Source organism: Chenopodium album, chromosome 6 (assembly GCF_948465745.1).
Source record: "Chenopodium album chromosome 6, dcCheAlbu1.1, whole genome shotgun sequence".
NCBI lineage: Eukaryota > Viridiplantae > Streptophyta > Magnoliopsida > Caryophyllales > Amaranthaceae > Chenopodium > Chenopodium album.
In genome coordinates, this window is record NC_137839.1 from 73,092,064 (window position 1) to 73,105,262 (window position 13,199).

The 13,199-nt window shown below is 32.8% G+C and overlaps 1 protein-coding gene across 1 annotated transcript; it reads left to right on the forward strand.

The window, feature by feature from the left end:
- Positions 1–6,457: 6,457 nt before the first annotated feature.
- LOC145637210 (linoleate 13S-lipoxygenase 3-1, chloroplastic-like) lies at positions 6,458–12,950 on the forward strand. The gene is made up of 9 exons (XM_081688687.1): positions 6,458–6,788; positions 7,114–7,385; positions 8,400–8,637; positions 8,789–9,115; positions 9,337–9,419; positions 9,623–9,730; positions 9,999–10,294; positions 11,429–11,695; positions 12,191–12,950. The coding sequence occupies exons 1-9, from the start codon at positions 6,458–6,460 to the stop codon at positions 12,948–12,950; spliced, it is 2,682 nt and encodes an 893-aa protein (XP_081544813.1).
- Positions 12,951–13,199: the final 249 nt, after the last annotated feature.

The following is a 13,199-nucleotide window of genomic DNA, read 5'->3' on the forward strand; positions in this document are numbered from 1 at the left end:
ATAAAAAAAAATTATGCATAAATTAAGATAACAAATATATATAGATAGATACAACCTGCTCTTTAATCAAGTAATCAACCTCTGCCCACTCCATATTCACCGAACAAGAACAGTTCGCCAGAATATTGAGTGCTTCCATTAACTTTTTTCCACCTTTTGAATCGAGTTAAAATTTATATTGCTTGATCTAGAAATTAGTATAAATTAATAAAATTTTGACCGTTAATATCTATTGAATCGTCATTGATTTTGATAAGAGTATGAATTGTTCTTCAATTTTGCCAAAAAAATAAAGAAAAAATCAAGTGAATTGGAGATAATTAGGCAAATTAGGCGTTTATGAGTGATAATTATTGAGTCAATTTAATTTTGTTTTGGAAATCAAAAGACAAAAGAGATTGAATTTTGGATAGGAAGATTTTTTGGGTTTTGGTTTCAAAATGGAGGTTTTTACGAGGAAGAAGATGAATAGGCAAAGTATTTTTTTTTTTTTTTTTTTTTTTTTTGTAAATTGTGGGCCCCTGAGTTTTGGGGGCCCTGTTACGTGTGTGAGGAAAAACCTCCTTAAAGCCGGGCCTGGTTATTATTAACAAAAAGCTTAATTGCTCGACATTGCATAATATGCATGCCTATAGACACTATGGGCATGCATGAACGTCTTTTTAAAAATCTCATTTTTAGCACAAAAAACCTGACCCGCCACGTGGGCAATTGCATGAAAATCAATGGGCCTTACCAAGGCCCAAACCAATCGTGTACCCATTGGCTAGTCCACACAATCGCAAATTTTAAGATGCACCATGGTGCACCTATTTCTAGGTGCACCACGCCTATACTTTTGACAATCAGTAAAAAAATCCGAACAATTGCAAATTTTGAACATGTAGTAAAAACATCTAAACATCGCAAATTTTGAACATTTAGTTAAAAAATCTGAACAATTGCAATGCATCATGCATATACTTTTGAACATTTAGTAAAAGAAATCTGAACAATCAAGAATTTTGAACATTTAGTTAAAAAATCTGAACATCACAATTTTGAACATTTATTAAAAAAAAGTCTAAACAATCGCAATGCACCACGCCTATAGTTTTGAACTTTTAGTAAAAAAATATGAACAATAAAATATTTTGAACATTTAGTAAAAAAATCTGAACAATCGCAACTTTTGAATTATTACGAGTCAGACAAATTTTGAACTGACTCGTAATAATTCAATAGTTTTGTAATATAAACTGAACATTTAATGTATACAAAATGAACATTTTTTGATAAAATATGAACATTAAAATTGCATGTTTATGTTCAATTTTTGTGACGTGTTCATATTCTTTTTACTAAATGTTCATTTTTTTTGTAAAATGTTCAATTTTTTTTTACTAAATGTTTAAAAGTATAGTCGTGGTGCACCTATTTCTAGGTGCACCATGGTGCACATAATACTAATTGCCACACAATCTGTGGAAAAACGACCAACCCATGCATGCCCAACTGGCCAACTTCACATGGAAAATCGAGTCTTCTTGTACTTAAACGCCTTTATCCCATTAGTAGGATCGGCTATATGAACCAACATAAGGACTTTTCAGGAAGTCACTCATCTTATTATTCTTTTCATTGCTATAAGGTGGAAACTACCTTTCAATACAGAAGTATATATGCAGCTTCGCAATATAGAAGATGCACTAAACTTGGCTTTGGGTCAACAGTAATTTGTAAGTTCGGAGACAATTAACCTTTTTGTTTTAAAGACAATTTACGTTGAACCGGCTCTTCTGCCACACACAGTACATTGCAATAATATGTATTACTCCTTCTATATCTAAATAGTTAGTGCATTATTATGACTGGCATGTCCCATGCACAACTTTAACCATTATGAAAATTGTCTTTAAAACGAAACGATTAATTGTCTTTAAAACAAACTCACTAATTATAGTGGATTGTATTTATGAAGATGTCATGGGTAAGGGCCCGTAAAGGAGGAAGCAATAGAATTGTGTCAGTGGTGGTTGTCATGGCCAATGGAGCTGTGTAAATGAAAGCAGGGAGGGGGAGCCGGGGACGCATAAACTAACATTACTACTTTGGTTTGATTAACAAAATCGTTAAAAGTGATGAGGTCATGAGGTGGATCAATGAAGATTAGTTCATCTTATTTTAAGACCTTATTACATATTTTCTATTCGGATATCTAAAATTTTCGGATCGAATCCTTCGGGTATCTACTACTACCTCTGTTACAAGTTATGTGCAACGATTTGACAAAAAGTAGAGAGGGAAAATGTCTAATCGTTGCACATAACCTGTAACAGAGGTAGTATTATCCAATCATATCATATAACTAATATATAAAGCTAAACTTTTAGCCAGGTCACGAAATAGCGACACTTGGCATTCCAAATTTTCGCCAAGTGTCACGCCACCTTGGATAGATTTTAATAGACTTCATACTTAAAAATCGTCAAATGTCGCACCACCTTGGATATATTTGGATAGACTTCATAAGATAAAATAATTAATTTAGAATAAGATTGTTAGTTTAGAATTTTATTTTCGATAAAATACCAAATAATAAACTTATAATTAGGCCATAAGGCAACATCATTTAGTGTTTTAATTTTTCACTTTGTAGCAAAAAAAAAAAGTTAATTTAGAATTCTATTTTCAATTAAATTGAATCATAATATACTTTTTATCTTAAAAGTCTATAAACAACCCGGGCATCGCACGGGGCACAAAACTAGTATTAAGTAAAGTTGTTAGGATTACATTCTAAATTTCACTAATTTTACCATTTTTTAATCGCTATTTTGTACAACATATTTTAACAAAAAAAGTAGTCCTTTTGCAATATATATTATTATCATCAAATATATCTATCTATACTATATACTAAAGTAATCACCAGAGTTATCCCTTAAGTACACATGTCACATTCACAACAAAAATTTTCCCGCCCAAATATTTTTTAGCTTTTTTTTTAAATTTCTTTTTTTCCCTTAAAAAATAACATGATAAAAAAAATTTAATGAAAAAAAACTTACAATAATTTATAAAATATTTTAAATAATGTATCTAACAAGAGAATTTTAAGGATAGACATGATATGAATTCAAATTCAAAAATAAAAAATGTTACATATAAGCCATTTCATTTAAACTAACTCCATTTTAATTGAATTTTATTCATTTATTCATTTATTTTTATTTTCAAGTCTTATTATTATAAATCCCTGCATTTGCACGGGGATAAAACTAGTTAAGAATATTATAATAAGTTAATAATACAAGGTTAGTTTTATATGAACAATTTAAAAAATTTATATATATTTCACTATTTTAGACATTATATTTCGGATATCTTTCACATATCAGATATTCGAAATTTTGAAAATTAATATCCAAATCCGCATCCGATATTCGCTTTTTCGAATCGAATATCCGATCCGAAATGAAAACTCGGATCGGATATCCAAAATTCGGATCGATTGCAGATCGGATTATCGGATAGTTTTGTACAGGCCTAAATACAAGTCTAATAAGACCCAATTTGATAATTCTTTTTCCTTAAAAATTAGCGCAATATTAGATTAGTTTAGTAAAAAAAAAAAAGAGATTAGTTTAGTCAAATCAGATAATCAGATTAAATAAGAAAAAAATAAATCCATATTAGATAAAAAAAAAAAAAAAAAAAAAAGTTACAATAAGCACAAAAAAAAAAGTTACAATAAGGTGAAGAAAACTTGTGGTATAGAGAAGGAGTGGTACAAAACTACAAACTAATGAGACGACATATTTGGCCCCCGGACTTGTACGTAATTATGAAGTGTTGTTGACTCGTTTTGCTGATGTTTAACATCATAATTAATTGATAAAATCCACAAATAGTACATGCATAAGATAAATAAACGATTGACATGATGAAAATCTGCTGCAAATCTCCAATCATCTAACTTGATAACGATGGCCACATATTTAACACCACAAAAAAATTTCGTGAGGATTCTATTCCCCCTTTCAGGCCTTCAATAATTTAAACGTTTAATCAAATAAAAAGATACAATGGTCATATCAAAGTTGTGAACTTGTGACACACAAAATATTTAAATTTAAATTTCAAAGTTTCAATTGTTTAAACGTTTATCACAGTTATACATTTTTTTAAAAAGAAAAAAGTCAAACACAGTTGCACAATTTCGATTCCATCCTAAATTTATCAACAAACATAATATGGGGAGTATAATAGAAAGACTATTCAAGTGCTATAATAAAATTTAAGGATAAATCTTGTTCATTTATTTGTTTGTTACAAACAATTTAGGAAAAAATAATGTTAATTGTTTTATTTAAAAATAACTGTTTGTTTGTTTGTTTTTTTTTCCCTCAAAAACACCCTTGTTTGTATCGCCAAATTAAGCAGTTTCATCAACATGGTTAACTTTGATATGATCAACCCAGCAATTCCCGCAATATCCATTAATTGTACAGCAGAAAATCAACATGGTTAACTTTGCATTTTCATCAAGAATAAGAATATTAATTAGAGTAGATAATTCATCTCCACAATTAATTACTCTATATCTTCTTTCCTGCAAAATTAACAAAATATCGAAAGAAAGTATTGGGGAAAATAATTAAGGCTTTTCTTAAAAGTAATTGATCTATTATTATCGCTCATTTTATTCAAGGAAAAAAAAAAATATTCAAGGAAAAAAAAAAAAAGTAATTTTAATACTTGTATATTTTAATAAAAAAAAATAGTCAATTCTATAAATGGTTAATATTTAATATCAAAATATTAAAAGTTGAGATTGGAATATGACAATTTTTGTATGCGACCTGCTTTACTGTGCGACAGGGGTTACTCGAGTTTCTCGGTCAAAGGTTTACTCGAGTTGCTGGGGTTACCCGAGTTACTCGAGTTTCCAGGGTTACTCAAAATACATTGTAGGTTACTTGAGTTACTCCTGACCGAGTAACCCCTCAAGTAACTCCTGCTTGAGTACCCCTCAAGTAACTCCTGATTGAGTACCCCTCAAAAAACCTTATGACTGAACCCTCAAGTAACCCTTGGCCGAGTAACTCCTGACCAAACTTCTTAAGTAACCCATCACCGGATTCAGTGGCGGATGTAGAATATTTGTATAAGGGCTTGAACCTAAGACTTTTAGTCCAAACTCAATACATTACCACTGTGACAAAGCTAATTTGATGTTATTTATTGCATAAAAATTGTATTTAACCTATAAATTTATATAATAAAAAATTTGGGGGGGCCGGTGCCACCCAGGCCCCTTCATAGATCCGCCTATGACCGGATTACTCAAGTAAACCCTTGCCAAACTCCTTAAATAACCCATAACCGACTAACTCGAGTAACTCATAACTGAGTAACTCCTCGAGTAACCCATAACCGAGTAATTCGAGTAACCTTTGACCGAGTAACCTCTCAAGTAACCTTTGATCGAGTGGACCCCTTGAGTAACCACGGCTAGAACCCTTCAAGTAACCCCTAATAAACTAACTCGGGTATTCCCTGCCACATGATGTGACCAGTTGCACCAAAAAGTTGCTATTGAAATATTCCAATAACTACAATATTATTGTTGCAATTGCAAAATTATCCTAATATAATAATGTTGTACAATTTATTAAAGTCCTATATTATCTTTAATTTGCCTACGTTTTTTGTTTTTTTTTACAAGAGAAAAATTTGTCTCCGTTACAATCTTTTTTTTTTTTTTTTTTTTAACCAAAACGAAGTAAAAAAAATCAATAAATTCCTTGTTTTTTTTTTTGGAATAGAATAAATTCCTTGTTTGATTCAATGTAAAATGATTTTTACATTTTTATTTATTTCCATTATTAGAATTTATACTTATTGATAATTAAATTTATATTATTGGTTAAGTATCTATATCGATATTTATGCATAAAGGGAACGAAACACTTATTAAAAAACGGAGTATATATTTTATTACTTTCGCCAATTTATTCTAAAACTCCGCGTATAAAGAAATGAAACAAGTATTTAAAAACGGAGGAACAGAGGGAGTACTTCTAAATATTTCCTCCGTTTTTTTAGTTGACAAAGTTTGACTTTTAAACTATTCACACACTACACTTTGACTCGCATTTGTGATTTATAGATACAATAAAATATAGTCATGTAGCATCTTGTTTGAATTGTCTCGATGTATTATTTACTAATATCCACTATTTATAATTTTACAATGTTGATAGTAAGAGTTATTAAGCGTTAAAAACATGTGTTGACAAACGTGATAATAAAAAGATGTCAACTAAAAAAACAGTTTTTCGCCTATAAATGTTAACTGAACAATTCTTGAACGTAAGCTATGCATGCAAAGAGCTGCGACAACATGAGAGCAACAACTTTTAATATGCCCTTTTTATTCACCTCAACGAAAGTTGATAATCAAGAAAAACACATGGTAAAATTTGAGCGAACTACCAATAGTGAACTATTTTTGAGCTCAAGATTATTTGGCGATTGTTCTAAGAAAAGGCTAAATATAAAGATGAGAAGACGAACACTGAATGCAAGTGCAGCTCTGGTGTTTGATAACGACGATGAGGCTGCGGTGACAACTAAAGTGGCTGTGTTTCCGACTACTGTAGAAGTAACTGTAAGGAAGAGTAAGATGGATCATTTGACCGAGGTTGGGTTAAGCTGGATAAATGCTCTAGTATATGATAAACGATCCATGAAAGTTGACGGGGGTGTCACTCTCCAGCTAGTCAGTACGGAAACCGATTCAGGTAAATAAAACAACCTAGTTTGTTTTAGCGATAAAGCATTGATAGAGTAGTATATAACATATTTCTACGCTTCGATTGTCAGCTTAAGTTTTTGAAGACCAACTAAAAGTTAAGATAGTAATTGAGGCGGAGAAATATTATGTTATGTACTCTATTAAGTAGTATTAAATGAATTAGATGCTTGAATTAATCATTTATTTTTTCTATTGAATTGGTTACTTGACATAATATCAAGAGCGAGCGTGACAAAAAGCTAAGGTAGGTCACGGGCTCAAATCTAAAGATTATTTTTTTCATTTCCTTGCTAAACTATCTTCATTTGCAGAAAACATAATGGAAGCAAAAGTAAGCAAGAAAACTGTGTTACAATGGCAAGATTCAAGTATACTTAGTGATAGAAATAAATTGACATATAAAATTAAATTGTTGTTGGACGCTAATTTTGGTGTTCCTGGAGCAATTTTAGTCAGTAACAACTACGAAAAAGAGTTCTTCTTGGAAAGCATTAGGTTTGAAGGAATTGTTCTATTTAAATGCAATTCTTGGATTCAACCTCAGAAGATATACCCAAAAAGACGCATTTTCTTCTCTGATAAGGTATATATGGAGCATTCTAAATTAACTTTATATACTTCGTATGTATTTGTTGGCCTGGCACATGTGATGCACGATTTGACATGTCATTATTTATGGAAAAGATGTTCACTGAACACACTAGTCATGGCGCATCCATGCTAGAGATTTAGTGTATGTAGTATTTATTTGGTCTTATTATATGCATTCGGGTTTAGTGTATGTAGAATATGGTCATAATATATGCATTGGGCAAGAGTCTAATTTAAGAGAGATGCCCAGTTAATTTGATTGCTTTAGTTTGTCAATTTATTTCGCCAACTCAGGATTTGGAGTTAGATTGTGATGAGTTAGCTGCGCATATAGACAAGTAGGCAAGCGATTTGTCGTAAACGCCGTTTATTTCATCCATTGAAACAACCACCTGACACTTATTTCCTCCATTGAAGCTACCACTGACACCACTTCAATTCATCATGTCCACCGACACCATTATCTACCTATCTACCTTCGTTAAATTGTCCACTGACACCACCACTTCCGACGACTTTACCGCCAAATCAAACAAAAACCCTAAAAATAAAAGGTGAAATTAAGGGTTTGGTTAACCCCAAAGAGTAGGGGTGACAAAAACATGGTGTTGGTGAAGGGTGGGTCGTGGAGACTAGTGGATAGAGAAAGGTGGAGGTGGTGTTTCTATGCAGCTGTCATTGATTAATGAAGGTAGGAAGCTTTGAGGAGAGAGAATGAAGAAGGTTATAAAGTGAAGGTATTGGCGTTAACTCCGTTGTCTTACGTGTTCAGCCGAGTCATCGTCAATGTGGGATTATGAACATGTCATCAGATCACATAGGTAAATGACCAATGAATCCCCAATTTTAATAATGGAAATACCTAGAGTACGTACCCCTAGATTGACGTTTTAAAGCAATCAAAGAGATAAACAAGAGAAACGTACCCTCGATCTATATGTGAAATCAATTATGGGGAAATAGCTGTAAAATAGTAACTTTAAACTCTATAAACTTGGTTGAACAGGTATTTTTACCAAATAAGACACCAAGAGGACTTCAATTACTGCGAGAAAAAGAACTAATGGAACTAAGAGGAGACGGAAGCGGAACCAGAAGAGTATCAGATAGAATTTACGATTATGATACTTACAATGATTTAGGGGATCCAGACAAAGGAATGGAACATGCTAGGCCTACCCTCGGTGGAGAAAACAACCCACATCCTAGAAGGTGTCGAACCGGCCGCCCTCCAACCAATATTGGTATGCTACATATTCAACACTATCAATATTCGGTATTATTCATTCTACCTTTGAAAATTTTATAGTGGTTGTTTGAAATATGACTACCATAATGTTTTACGTTACATTACCTAATAACGTGACATAGTGTTTTTTTTGTTTTTTTTGGTAGATTCAAATGCAGAGAGTCCCGTGAGTGCGCGAGTTCCAATATATGTACCAAGAGATGAACAATTTGACGAGTCTAAGAAGATGGCTCTAGAGATGCGCCAGAACAAGGGGAGAGTGCGCAATGTAATTCCACAATTGCTTTGTATGATATCTGAAGAAAATGGGGATGCTTTCCAAGGGTCGTACTCGTATATTAACTCTTTGTACAAACAACACTTGAAATCTAAGGGAAAACCATCATTGCCACTTTTCAAAGCGTTTAAGATCTCTAAAGAGCTCTTAGAGGATAACTTCAAATTTGATCCTCCAAAGGCTATTCCGAGTAAGTGTAATTGAATTAAACATCTCAAATAGGAGGTATTCTCTAATACATTTCCTAATCCGATTACAATACATAGATTGATATGTAAGTGAAATTAGTAAATGTGACAAAAAAAAAAAAAAAATTCCGTTAAGAGAAATTTAGTTTTGACTCATTACCATCAATTTTATTTTGCGCGATACATTATTATGGTTCATAACCTCGATTCATGATTTGGTTCTTTATAGGGGACAGTTTCGTCGTGAGGGATGATGAATTTGGGCGTCAACCAATTGCAGGCATGAATTCACTCAATATAGAGAAGCTTACGGTAAATTGGTAGTATTATGAGCATAGTTTTGGTGCCCACTAAAAGTGTTACTTACTCCGTTACATAATAAATTAATTGTAACTTTGGTGTATTAATTGTGAGATATACTAAGTAAAATATGCACTATAATATAACAGAAGTAGTACATGAAAACTGTCATTTTTTTTTTTTTTTTTTTTTTTTTTTTTTTTTTTGCATTTTAGGTATATCCGCCGATAAGCAAACTTGACCCATCCATATATGGGCCTCTAGAATCAGCGCTCACAGAAGAACATATCATAAGCAATCTCAATGGACTTCCTGTGCAACAGGTACTGTAAACTAAAAACAATTCACAGCGTTGCTATTATTAAGTTGCACAATATGTCACGTACTCTTATATAATAATGTAACACGTCACTCCTCAACCTTGTAACAAGTACATTTTCAAAACCGTAGCATATAAAGCTAATAGGTATATTTATTGGAATTTTAGTTTAAACCTTGGCCATTAAAATCAAATTTGGCCTGTAATTGAAAGATCGAAGTTGCTATTAATAAGAAAGGTACTAATGACTATATACATATACATATTAACAGGCAATAGATGAGAGCAAATTGTTCATACTTGACTATCATGATACATACCTCCCCTTTCTTGATGAGATCAATAGCCAAAGTGAGAGAAAAGCACATGCAACTCGTACCGTCTTCTTTCTAACAGAGATGGGGACATTGAAGCCTATTGCTATCGAGTTAAGTCGAACACATGGTGGTGCAACGACGAAGCAGGTTCTTACTCCTCCTGTTGATGCTACCACCAATTGGCTTTGGCAGCTTGCAAAAGCCCATGTTTGTGCTAATGATGCGGGTGTTCATCAACTAGTCAACCATTGGTATGTAATAAATTTGCTACTTACACCAACCACTAATATTCATTTGGTACCTAGGCAATTACTACCTTCGTTTCATATTTTTTGCAACTTTGGAGTCTTATTTGTGAGATATAAAATATTCCAAAGTTGCAAAATATAAAAAACGGATGTAGTATAAAATATAAATCATGAACATGGTAATGAATTTTGGTAATTAAAGATCGTGTATGTCCATTACATTGGTAGTGGAATTTCATTTGTCCCAAGAGTGTGTTAATCTTCTTAAATGTCTGTAACGAACACTCCACTTTTGAAATGACAAAATGGATGAGACTGGAAATTTAGATGATGTATTTTGATAATTACCGCCTTCTGTTATATATCCATTTTAGCAATTACCACCTTTTATTTTTTTTTTTTGAAAATTACCACCTTCTATTTTAAAAAACATAAAAAATTACCACCTTCTTGCCCCCAACTACCACGTGACGTCATTTTAGGCCCATTCTTTCCCTTCCCTCCCTATTTCCCTCACATTTCTCATTCCTATTTGGATTCTCATCTCCCCTTTCACTTTTTTTCTCCAAACCACCAAAATTGTTCGTCAATTTTGATTTGGAGGAGTGAATTGAAGTATTTTTTATTGTTTGGGGGAAAAAAGTGAAAGGGAGGATGAGAATCGAGTTAGGAATGAAAAATGTGAGGGAATTAGGGAGGAAATGGAAAGAATGAGCCCAAAATGACGTCATACGGTAGTTGGGAGGCAAGAAGATGGTAACTTTTGATGTTTTTGAAAATAGAAGGTGGTAATTGCTAAAATGGACATTACAGAAGGTGGTAATTATCAAAAGAAAAAATTAAGGTGTATAGGGATTACATATTGAAATTTGATGCTTATGAAAAAATTAAATATAAATTTATTACCTATCTATACCATCACTTATAACCACATACCAATAAACGGACCTTGTTAAGTTGTTATTTAACACATTTTTTATCTAAGTCATAATTAAAAAAATAATAATGAAGCCTAACAACTTGTAGAATTAATTAATTATATTCATTTTGTTGTTTGATAAAATTTTGTTCATGTAGCCGATCCTATTTATGAGATATGGGTTTTGATTGACTATGGTTGTTTGATAAAATTTGTAGGTTGAGAACCCATACATGCATAGAACCATTTATCATAGCAGCTCATCGACAGTTGAGTGTGATGCATCCAATTTACAAGCTTCTTGATCCTCACATGAAATATACTCTCCAAGTCAATGCAATGGCTCGTGAGACGCTTATTAATGCTGGAGGGATCATTGAGAATGATTTCACTCCCGGAAAATATTCGATGTTGTTGCCCTGTGCTGCATACCGCGATTGGTGGCGCTTTGATTTAGAAGCTCTTCCCTCCGATCTTATTCGAAGGTGAGTTATTTAACCACTACGTACGGTCGTACGTACTAACATAACTACAGTGGGCTACACATCCACTTATTACCAATTGACCAATTTTATGATGGAACATATGTGTTGTATTTGTATGTGGTTAGACTTTCCTCCAATAAAGTAATTTATTTAGCTTACTAAACATTTTTCAAATACTCACTTCAAAATCGTACATTTATACTAATTTACGCTTCAAAATCCTCCTTTAAAATTGCTCAAATAATTAAGGATGCCCCACTATCTCATGGTCTCACATAACATTTTTCGTAAATAAATCAACAACTTTATTCAATTGTGGAGCCCACAATAATACAATAATGAAAAAGTTGTTGATTTATTCACGAAAATGCCATTATGATAAACAAATTTGTTTTTCACCATACCATGAGAAACAGGGAATTTCCCCAAATAATTTATGTTCCGTCGCTCTACATATAAGTTATAACTAACTTTTTCATATTACAATGTTTTTAGGGGAGTAGCGATGTCGGATCCAAGTCAACCCCATGGGCTAAGATTACTAATCGAAGACTACCCTTATGCAAATGACGGACTTCTAATATGGTCCGCAATCGAAGAACTAGTCCAAACATACGTCAACTACTACTATACTGATTCACAACAAATCCAATTAGACATTGAACTCCAAAGTTGGTACAATGAATCCATCAACGTTGGCCACGAAGATCTTCGACGTGCTAACTGGTGGCCGAAGCTCAATACACTAGATGATCTATCCTCAATTCTTACAATACTCATTTGGGTAGCCTCCGCGCAACATGCTGCCCTTAACTTCGGGCAATATCCATATGGCGGGTACATTCCTACACGTCCACCCTTAATGAGGCGACTAGTGCCCCATCAATGTTATGATCCAGTAGAGTATAAAAAATTTATGGCTAATCCACAAGCGTACTTCTTTGCATCATTGCCGAGTTTGGCACAAGCGACTAGATTTATGGCCGTAGTTGATATACTCTCCGCACATTCACCTGACGAGGAGTACTTAGGTGAACGAGACCTATCAACTTGGTCAGGTGATCCTGAGATTGTTGAAGCATTCTATAAATTTTCTATGGAATTGAAGAGGATCGAACGAGTAATCGAGGAGAGGAATGGTGATGTGAATTTGAGGAATAGATGTGGAGCTGGTGTTACACCATATGAGTTGTTTGTGCCAAGCTCAGGATCAGGAGTTACCTCTAAAGGGGTTCCTAATAGTATAACATTGTGACTTAACTGTGATTACTATTAACTGATTATATGCGGATAATTTTCACCAAAAAAATAAATTATATGTGGATAATTTTATTATATATTAGCTTGTAATTGTTTTGTGTATCCTGAATTATGTATATGTTTAACAATTAATTGTTATTGACCACGCTTTTTCAATATATTTACAGAAATGCTACTAGATAAACAAAAATTCGTTTATCTGGCAATTAAAATTGTATTTGCCCATTTTCTATATTTTAATTTC

Coding starts and splice junctions, on each gene's coding strand:
- LOC145637210 (XM_081688687.1), top strand. CDS start 6,458: ATGGTAAAATTTGAGCGAACTACCAATAGTGAACTATTTTTGAGCTCA. Junction 6,789..7,113: donor CAGTACGGAAACCGATTCAG/GTAAATAAAACA, acceptor CTTCATTTGCAG/AAAACATAATGGAAGCAAAA. Junction 8,638..8,788: donor CCGCCCTCCAACCAATATTG/GTATGCTACATA, acceptor TTTTTTTGGTAG/ATTCAAATGCAGAGAGTCCC.